We start from the raw sequence: 11,472 nt of genomic DNA on the forward strand, positions 1-11,472 counted from the left end.
TTACAGGTAACTCTGCTTGAACAGCAGGTGGTTGGACTTTTCATTGACATGGTAGAGGGGAAATGGATCAAATCCACCAATGAAATCAACTGAAAGAAATAAATTCCCAAAAGAAAAGTATAAACAATGAGATGGAGGGATGACATGCAGGGAGTGGGGAGAGACCTAGTCACCGAATGCGCACGGGGGAGCTGGGGAGAGTGTGCAGGGAGTGCATGAAGGGAGCCAGGGAGAGTGTGCAGGGAGTGCATAAAGGGAACTGGGGGAGTGTTCAGGGAGTGCATGAAGGTTCTGATGGAGGTAGGGAGGGCATTGGGTGGGGGCCCGGGGTATGATGGGCAGAACTGAAAAACATGTCTCATGATAAAAAAAATAAAATAAAAACCTCAGTATTTCTGAACTGTAAGGTCCCGGGTATGTACCCCAAACTACCCCACTAACTAGATGAACAGTGCATTCCAGCAGTATGAGGGGGTAACTAAAGTACATGGGACTATGGGGGGTAAATACAGGGGCATTGCCCCCCAGAGTACTGAAGCTAAGTTCCCTGTGGCTAGTGTCATTGACCGAAAGACAGACAGGGTGAGACATCGTCCCCATCCACCAGGGGGAGCCCCGGAGCGACACGGCACATATCCGTTGTATGCGTCACCCGGCGAGGATACTCACAGCTGTCCTCTTCCTCGGTGAACACGCTGGTGACGTAGCAGGCATATACAAACCCCAGGAGCTGCAAGAGAGAACATGGCGTGTAACCAAGCCGGTACCGGGAAACCAAAGCCAACCAGCGAGTTATCTCGCCACATAAAGGAGCCGGCTCGGTTACTCTTGGTGGAAAAACACATTGGGGGGTCTTTCACCTTCCCAAATCCAGGCATCTTTTAATACACCATTCATAGTGTCGGTGTGTTAGAGCCACATAGTGTGTCGGGGCCACGCATTCTCAACAGGTCCCTGGATGGGTTCTAGCACCCCCCAGCCTATAAATGCGGCTTAGAAAATATTGCAAAACCTTAAATTCTTTTAACTTTATCGTAGAAGATGAACTCGGGCTCAGGGATCCCATAAAATAAAATTTAGATTTTTTGATGAAATTCTTGCTTCCGAACATAAGAGTTAAAAGATTATTCTATAGTCTACAGCATTTTACTCGTCAGCAGAACGTGCCGGGGCTTCAGAGATAAATAAATATTGCATGGTATGGGGTATTTTGGTTTCCAGGAACTCCCTTGACATTTAGAGGGGGGGGGGTATCACCCCCCTGCAGCCTGCCTGAGGGATCCTGACCCCCCCACATCTGGACGTGGGTATGAAGGGGGGTATTAATTTCAAGAATTCTGCAGAGTCAGGCGGTATCAGGAGGTGAAGGTGGCTGCCTGGGAATACACGCAGGGGGATATTTAATACGGGAACGCTCAAGCGATATAACAGCGAGTCACTTTGTACCATTCGACAGATGTTACTAACCCACCTGGCTCTGAATACTTAACAGATATATAAATGTATCGCTTGTGCAAGAGATTACCGGCCTCGTTATACACAATGCATATTTAATTACCCCTCTCCGTGGGCAATCATTTTTAGAAATATACAAACAGGTAAAGCTGTCTTTCACAGCTCTGTATCCGCATATTCAGAATTAGATTGTAAGTTCTTCGGAACAGACATGCAATTTTCTTTGTTGTATCCGGCTGTTGTAACTCGGTGATGGCACATTGTACCAGTCAGAATCTGCTCTGGGCTTGGGGGTTTATACAGAAAAGGGCAATTTGCTAAGGGATGGGAGTAATCAGACACAAAGGCAAGGAGGAGCAGGAGGGGGGAGTCCAGACAGAGGCTGCAATTCTAGGTCATTTATCTGTGAATAATTCAACAGCTGCAGACAAACAGAGAAGGGGGGGCATATAAACTGCACAAATCCAGAACAAAAATTAACCCCCTCCCCGCTAAAGGGGTGATTACGACATGCAGTCTCCTTCCTGAGCCCCCAGTTATCTTACACTGACCAATAAATGGTTAAAGAGTCATTCATAGTCCCTTGTGAGTCAGGGTAAGGCAGTTTATGGCCCAATTGTCAGGTCAGATAAGCCATTTGGTGTTGTTGGGTACTAACACCTCTGTAGTAACTCCTATACCCTTATGTACGCCCGAACCCCCCAACCCCGTGATGCTGTGAACTGATCAATCACATGGGTCCTAGTCTATGGGGCCATGTCTATTAACCCAGACATTGAGTGTACTCACCGCCAGTAGGATCTGCACAGCACTGTGCAGCACCTCGATGTATTGATACTCCACGGCACAGCCGACCACCGACACATACGAGTGACTCTCCAGCCCGGCCATGCCTGAGATGGGTGCCTCCTTCCTGACACAGCCAGGTCCATGTTCGCTCCACCATGACTGATGCTGCGACACGTGGAAGGTTAGAAGGTCGCTCTCCTGTAACGAGCGAACACAGAATCCATTGGTGAGAAGATCGGACGCGTTTCAGGAGGTCTATGGCGTCGCTCAACCTCTAATCTCTCATGTGGCCACCCAAAAATTAATATTTGGAGCAAAAGTATTTAACCTTGATACTTACCAACTCTGAAGTTCTATGGCTTAATGTTAATCATGCCCAAAGTAGCTGGACTTCTTTGTCCTACAAGCCCCCTCAGCGGCCACATCATCTCACAGTATTCCCAGTCTTGGAGAAGAACTTGGTAGTTTAGACCTTATTGTTATATCTGAAGAAGGTACCTTGGAAGGTCTTTGAAGCCCACAAGTCATCTGTGAATATTTTGCCTACTAGAAGGCATCACCGGCTATAAGGTCTATTTAAACTAAAATAATGCTCGGATAGGACTCTGACCATTTTTATAGCCCCCTCGACGGTCTCTTCCACCTAAACAGGGTTAAGAAACTCTTTACTAAGTCGTAAGGACCAAAGTAGAGGAGAGGGACCTTCTGACACCTTTCCCGTCTGCCTCGGTCCTTGTTGGCTAAAGGAGGAATCCTCGATTTTAGGCGTTCCCAGCATGGCAGATGGGAGCTTCTTGGCAAAAGGCATTGGGAAATGGCTTCTCATTGAGAGTTTTGGTAAACAGTAGTAACGAGTACCAACTTCACCAACAAGCATCACGATAAGTCTTAGTTATTTTAGATTATAACAGTGTCGATGATGAAGAATGATCTGATACATAATGTATCCAACAAGAGGAAGGTAACAAAAATATTAAGGAGAAAACAGGGGCCACCTGGACTGGTGCATTTACAAGCCACGTGTCTTCAAACAGGGTGGGATTTGGGGGTCATTCTATAGAATTTGCAACATCCCTTCGCTCCCCTGTCTCAGTCGTCACTTACCTTAGACAAGTCTCCCACTTCAAGGTAGAAACAGATAATGAAAACGTTCCACGTGACCCACACCGCTGCCCAAATCGCGTACTACCACATACATGGAGAGAAAAGGTCTGTGTTACACGCAGTGACACCTCAGAAGATCATCTTAATCTAAATGCATCCGAATTTAAAGAAAGTCAAAGCTGTCTATTTGAGAGAAACTTCAGAACTTTCACCAAATTGAGAAAGTCTTCTCCAAACCCCTATAAAAGCCAATAAATGGTATGATGATGTAACTATTGAGCTAGATTGGTTTAGGTGTAACAATTGTAACAAGGAAAGAACCCAACAAAGAAAGGACCCAAAGTCAACTTACCGCCACCACGTAGCGGGGTCTGTACTGCAGGGTCCCAAAAAGACCCAAGATTATGACGATGATGTGAAGGAAATTGGCCAAAATTGGAGCCCATTGGTAACCAAGAAAGTCAAACACTTGGCGCTCTAGAGCAAATATCTGGAGAGAGACAAAAAAAAGAAAGAGAATTAAGAAAAGAGTCAGGGATGAGGTGAGGAGGTTTCAAGTATCTGCGAAGAAGAGAGAGAGAGGAGAGAAGGACAGAGAGAGAGAGAGAGAAGGGAAGGAGTGGTGAAAACGAGGATGAAATGAAGGACGAGTAAAAGAAATGGGACTGAAGGGAAAGGAATCCTTTACGCCGTATTTATCAAGTCAAAACTTAGGGAACCAAACAGCAAAATTCCGACCGATCGGAGGCTCCTGCAGAAAATGTCCTTCATTAATATGAAATGATATATTTTCGGGGTAAATATGGTGTCGGGGGGATGGGAAATAATTTAATGGGGGTGGGGAATTATCATTTCCATATAAAGCAGCTGGTCCAGACAGGCTCATTGTCCTTATTTGTGTGTTTTCTCCTTGCTCAGCGCTGGGATCCGCCGCTCGGCGATGCTTCCAGCGTCCGGCTGGAGGTTGTGTCCCTGGACGCGTTCGCACATGATGGATGCCGTTTGCCCCGCACTATCCGTCTCTCAAACAGCTCCATCATTCTGTCACCGTGCCCTTGTCCACATTCAGGGTAGATTCATCATACAGCTTTCACCCCCCGGGGTACAACACTCACACCACCCACCAGAGTCAGAGGAAGCTGCAGCCTGGCACTGCCACCCCCACCCTCTGCTAATGCGGCCGGAATACCAATGCATGGGCCTGGGTGGCAAACTCTCCCGATATACACAGTGCTGTACCCGTACACTCTCTCTATATACACAGTGCTGTACATGCAAAACTCTCCCTATATACACAGTCCTGTACCCGCAAACTCTCCCGATATACACAGTGCTGTACATGCAAAACTCTCCCTACATGCACAGGGCTGTATATGCAGACCTCTTTATATACACAGTGCTGTACATGCAGAACTCTCTCTCTCTATATATATATATATATATATACACAGTGCTGTACATGCAGAACTCTCTCTCTCTCTCTCTCTATATATATATATATATACACAGTGCTGTACATGCAGAACTCTCTCTATATACACAGTGCTGTACCTTTGGTGTATACACTTTAATTGGTTTGTCACCCGCTGAGGTTGCTATGGTAACACTCACTTGGGGTCTTGCAATTTATAGATTTTTTCCCCCAACACCCTCTCCAGGCTGCCGTTGTCACATGTGATGGATGCCCCGAGCCGAGTGCGCTTTAACTCCGTCCTGCAGGGACTTTTCCTCCCCTGATACTAGTCTTTCCTCCTCTGATACCCTTCTTTCTTCCTCTAATGCCCCTCTTTCTTCCTCTAATGCCCCTCTTTCCTCTGCTGATGCCCCTCTTTCCTCTGCTGATGCCCCTCTCTTCTAGGAGGTCAGAACATTTGTTAGGTATGAGGGTATCGCAGGGTTCTGCATCTTATCCGTATTACCAAGCGGCAGGCGGTAAACCACGTGATACACGTTATCGGTGTCATAGCGTGTGACCTTTCCACACCTCGTTAATCCTCTGCTCATGTTCTAGATAACTGCCCCCCCTGCACCACCTCCTTCCGATGCCGACTGAGATTTCTGCAAATCTTATTATATAAAGGCCGCCGTGTTAAAGGAGAATGTATTCCAGAGACACGCCAAGCTCGTTAATACCGTGATCGAGGTCCGCGGCCCCCGTATTCAGATTCCTCGTCAAAGGGCTGACACTCTGCCCAGATAAAAGGCTCGCGGTGGACGGAGTCTTTAACGAGATAAAGAGCCGACGCCGCTTGTTTGTGCTCGTTATATGATCCGAAACATGCCCCGAAGCCTCCGTGGTTAGGCTAGACTTAATGAAGACCCCAGAGAATGGGACGCTAGGTGGGGGAAGCGATCAGCCATGTTTGATTCCGTATATCATATATATCCGTATATATTGTGGGTCCTGCGATCCGTAACTATGGGGCCATTATGCATCTATGCATTGCCATAGACCATAGCCAATTCCGCTATCCCTGGCCACTTAAGCCCCAGTTTATTTGCCCCACAGATTGCAATCATTTTAAAATCAGGGGACCCTCAACCTTACGGAGAGAAGACCCACATTTGTACGTTGACCAAGCCCTTCTGCTAATAGTATCTTGGTTTTCTTAGGTGGCCCTACAAACCCAGAATCGTCCGATAGAGAAGAGCTTCCCGGCCCAGCCGATGTATCCTCAGCCAGGGGCAGGAACGCCACCAGCCCCCCCCCCCAATCCCACTTTGCCCCTCTACATCTTTTGTTTCTGGAGCACCTGATTCCCATTTGATCACGTTGGAGCGACAAGACAGACGGCGAAAGGGAACCATCTGTTGGGGCGTCCATTTGCTGGACAGAATAGGCTATTTTGGAAGCTGTTTTCTCTGCTGCCCCCCCCCGTGCCCCCTTGTAACCCCCACATGTTCCCCAGCGCTGTATAAATAGTTTTGTTTAAACAGGTTCTGTTTTGGAATGATTAGATTTCATCATGGAAGTACCCTGCGGTACAGAGCTGCCGTCAATGGACCCCCCCCGTCCCATCTGGAAACAATGAAATGTGTATTAATGACTTGGGAGACAGGCGGCTGCTCCCGGAGGGGCCAAGCAAATTATCGGGTCAGGCCGTGACCTTTGCAGTGACAGGGTTAATAAACTGCCAGAAATCTTACTTTTAATGATTTTCTTTTTTAAATTTATCGCAGAAAGGGTGGGATACCCTCAGAGCCGAAGACCACCGGCAATGTAACAAACGCGTAAAGTCATTTGTTTGTAAACAAAGAACGGAATGTTATCAGTTCCATTTGTTGGTTTGAATATAATAAGAGATGTTACTTGTGTTAAAGATGAGGGCCCTAGGATTTTTTTTAGGGCCCCCGTAGAGGTGGTAGGGCCAAAATGTAAAAAAGATAGTTGTAATAATGGGACTATTCTGGTTCTGATGTATCTCTACATGATACAGAATCCTAGAATACATTGTCATCAGAAAGCATGGATACATTGTATATATATATATATATATATATATATATATATATATATATATAGAATATATATGGAACGTTATTGATTATATCGGAAGGTACTGAGCTGGCGTATTGTCAGAGCTTTCTGATGGGCTACGACCCCCCCTGCACACAGACCCCTATGGAACAATAGGTGTTCTTGTGTGGGGGGTTGTTGCTGTGTGGGGGCAGGGAGATCAGATTGTCCTTTTCCATGACAACCCATGGTGACTGCAAGCGGAGGGACCGGCAGATGTAGCCAACAGATCCCAAGAGCTTTGGCAGCGGAGACAAGCTGCAGCGTATAGCGGTACTGACGCCCAATGTACATCCACAGGCTCACTTTATTATAAAGGGTTTGGCGTATCCATAGTAACGGGGTCTTGCAAACAAAACCACTAACAATAAATAAGGTGGTCCTCAAAAAAGGTGGCATTCTATTCAAGTTCCATCCATATAGTAGAGAGCAAAACGGTTGATGGCAACCCCCCCACTTTAATGTTCCTCCGGGAAGTCAACCTCCCAGAGCCCCCCATTCTCCTTACGCCTTCTCCAATACCCCCCATCCTCACCACCCAGAAGACAGCTTTTGTACGGCGTCTCCGTGCAAACAATGGAGATGTCTAGAACCCCCCCCCCCCCCCGGGACCTTATCCCCTTCTCTTAAAATTACCTGATCAGCCGTAGAATGCAAAATAAAATGAATGGAACCTCCACTGTACAGCGCTGCGGAATAGGATGGCGCTATATAAAACAATAAACTAATAATAACAATAATAGATCTCCATGTGGTCTCCGGCCACCAAAACGCAGGTAGAACACGTGGAATCTAAGCTGCCGGCTGAGATGGTAATTGTACTCCGCAGCAACCAGAACGCCAAAGTTACAGGGAAGAGAGTGGTCTTTGCCAAAAAGTCCCACCATCAAGAACCTTGTGGCCCAGAAGACAACGCGCGGAACCCTAAAACGTGACACGGAGAATGAATACAGAGATCAGGAATATCATCCAGGGGGGTAGATGAAGCAGATTTACCCCTCAGTGGTGTTTCTGCAGAGATTTTAAGGTTTCGCCCTAAACCACGTCAGCTGGACCCACATTATTATAAAGCCTAACATTTCTGTCGAGGGATGAAAATGCATTCTGACATTCCCCGCATGCCACGGATCTCCAGCTCATCCCTGGGAACGTGTCGCGTCTACCCCAGGAATGTTAGAATATTGTCTAACGCCACCTCCGGGAAGCCACTCCATGTATTAACCACCACGCGTAGAGGGTCCTGTATGGTGATAAGCCCCTCGCCTTGGACCATATAGTTTTGTGTACCTATCATAGTTCACGGTGGTCTTTCTGACCCTAGCTGGGGTGAAGTCATTTTGGGTGGCCTTTTTGTACACGTTAGGAGACCACCAGTTGTACTGCGCTGCGGAATATGACGGCGCTATATAAATCAATCAATTATAATAATAATAATGGAAGCGTGCTTTTTAACCATCTAGCGCGGATTATCTTCGGTGACCCCCCGGAATCAGCTGACGGTCACGAGACAGAGAAAACTAAACTGGGTCGCAAAGTTGTTAGAAGGGATCCCCTCCCCCACGCGTCCTTATTGTCCCATTAAATAGATACGCGTGAAATTCTCCAACGGTCCCGAGAAACCGGATTCCTCCGACCACCTAATACCCAGACGGGGTAACGGCATAAAAGCCCCCGGCGCAGCCCGACACACGCAACAAAAGAGAAATCACACAAAAAAACAAACATTTTTTTAAAATGACATTGAAAAAATGTAAATAAACTTCTGCTCTTTTATTTATTTTATTTTTTTTGGCTCCGTCCCGCATTCAGGGACTGGTGTGATGTGGCCGTTCCCGGGCCGTTATCATATCGCACCCACTTTTGAGTGTAAGCTCTGCAGGTTAGGGAGCTGAGCGTGTGGGTTTATGCAATTCTGGTGCAAAAAGTGGTAAAAGTGGAGCAATCGGCAAAAGCCTTGCACTGGCTGCGGGGTTAAGCGGAACGAAGCCGCGTGTGTTGTTGGCAATGAAATGGTTAATAATAATAATAAAAAAATTATAATAATAAATACCCAGAAGACTCACCAGTTGTACAGCACAGAGCAGAATTAAGGTGCACCTCCCGGTACAGCATCCCATCCTCTTGCTGGGGGTACAGGGTATTATACGTACCCCCTTTCCCTAATTTGCAGGCTGTGAGTATGAGGGTCCGCCGTGGACCATGCTGGGTGCAAGCTGTGTGAACGGGCACTGATGGCTAAGGAGTAGTGGAGCCACAGACCAGCCTCCCTCCCTATGATGTGTAGGAACAGATGCTACACCGTCAATGAGAGCCACTGAACTACTACCCCCCCCCCCATCATCACCAGTAGGGAGGGAAGTGGTTGGTCTTAAAGGAGCCACGTCTTAATTATCACAAAGAAAAGCTGGTCTGAGCTCAGACGGCTCAGTATCTCTCATATAGTCAACGAAAGGTTAAATTATACTACTATATACTACAGTCTGCAATCATTCTTATCTTGTAAAAGCCCTAATCTGCGGAGCTTACCATCTTTTAAACAGACTGTCCAGAAAGCACATGTTTGGTTCTGATACATTGTATCTTATAGCCACAAGTGGTATTATAAACTATCCAGCAACCCTAATTACCACCTCTGCTGGAAGGCTGTTCTATGCAACAATATAATTCCCTGTGAAAAATAGTACTGATTAATATTACCCATAACCCCCGAATACATTATGGTTTCCATGCAAGATGCCAACCCCGTGTTTAGTTTTGTTAACAATTTTGCTCACAATAAATATTGTTCCCTTCATTCGGGGTAACTTTATGACACGGGGTAATATCCAGACAGGGCAATAAAAATCAAGGACTACTTTTCTTCTATTATTTTATTTCTTGATTGTCCTATTTGCCTGTTGTAAAGTGCTACAGCATATGACGGCACTATATAAAGCAATTACTAATGATAAAAGCCCTTATGGAATGGATCTGAAAAGACTTTTCTAAAAAACTTGGCTTTGATGAAGATTATATTGGGGCAATAATAACTACCCCAACCCTAGGGCAAAACTCCTAGGAATGCCTCTGTCTCTTAACAGGGGCACAAAGAGGTTGAAGATCTGGGCTGGACAGAGGTGGCCTCAGTCTGACAGTGTGCTCCAACATGCGCAGCCCTCTGCTGGCTGCTATGTATATGTGTCAGAAGTGCAGGCAGATGATGTACTAATGCCTCATATATAATAATAGAGCTAATGCCTTGTATATAATAATATAACTGATGCCTCGTATATAATAATATAACTAATGCCTCGTATATAATAATTTAACTAATGCCTTGTATATATACTGTAATAATATAACTAATGCCTCATATATAATAATATAACTAATGCCTTGTATATAATAATATAACTAATGCCTTGTATTTAATAATATAACTAATGCCTTGTATATATGCCGTAATATAACTAATGCCTCATATATAATAATATAAATAATGCCTCATATATAATAACATAACTAATGCCTCATATATATAATAATATAGTTAATGCCTCATATATTATAATATAGCTAATGCCTCGTATATAATAATATATCTAAAGTCTCGTATATATACCGTAATAATATAACTAATGCCTCATATATAATAATATAGCTAATGCCTTGTATATAATAATATAGCTAATGCCTCGTATATAATAATATAACTAATGCCTCGTATATAATAATATAGCTAATGCCTCGTATATAATAATATAACTAACGCCTCATATATAATAATATAACGAATGCCTCATATATAATAATATAGCTAATGCCTTGTATATAATAATATAACTAATGCCTCGTATATAATAATATAACTAATGCCTCGTATATATACCGTAATAATATAACTAATGCCTCATATATAATAATATAACTAATGCCTTGTATATAATTATATAACTAATGCCTTGTATATATGCCGTAATATAACTAATGCCTCATATATAACAATATAACTAATGCCTCATATATAATAACATAACTAATGCCTCATATATATAATAATATAGTTAATGCCTCATATATTATAATATAGCTAATGCCTCCTATATAATAATATATCTAATGTCTCGTATATATACCGTAATAATATAACTAATGCCTCATATATAATAATATAGCTAATGCCTTGTATATAATAATATAGCTAATGCCTCGTATATAATAATATAACTAATGCCTCGTATATAATAATATAGCTAATGCCTCGTATATAATAATATAACTAATGCCTCATATATAATAACATAACGAATGCCTCATATATAATAATATAGCTAATGCCTTGTATATAATAATATAACTAATGCCTCGTATATAATAATATAACTAATGCCTCGTATATATACCGTAATAATATAACTAATGCCTCATATATAATATTATAGCTAATGCCTTGTATATAATAATATAACTAATGCCTCGTATATAATAATATAACTAATGCCTCGTATATATACAGTAATAATATAACTAATGCCTCGTATATAATAATATAACTAATGCCTCATATATAATAATATAACTAATGCCTCATATATAATAATATAACTAATGCCTCGTATATAATAATA

General features: G+C 43.6%; 1 protein-coding gene across 1 annotated transcript; it reads right to left on the reverse strand.

The window, feature by feature from the left end:
- Nucleotides 1-8,982, reverse strand: LOC149271038 (sodium/potassium-transporting ATPase subunit beta-1-interacting protein 4). The gene is made up of 6 exons (XM_089507681.1): nucleotides 8,929-8,982; nucleotides 3,701-3,838; nucleotides 3,349-3,429; nucleotides 2,245-2,442; nucleotides 670-730; nucleotides 1-89 (listed from the first exon to the last, which is right to left on the reverse strand). Exons 1-6 carry the CDS (start codon nucleotides 8,980-8,982, stop codon nucleotides 1-3), a joined length of 621 nt encoding a protein of 206 aa, XP_089363807.1.
- Between the last annotated feature and the right edge of the window lie 2,490 nt (nucleotides 8,983-11,472).

This window comes from Sceloporus occidentalis, unplaced genomic scaffold (genome assembly GCF_023333645.1).
Source record: "Sceloporus occidentalis isolate IW3139 unplaced genomic scaffold, rSceOcc1.0.p SCAF_594, whole genome shotgun sequence".
Classification (NCBI taxonomy): Eukaryota; Metazoa; Chordata; class Lepidosauria; order Squamata; family Phrynosomatidae; genus Sceloporus; species Sceloporus occidentalis.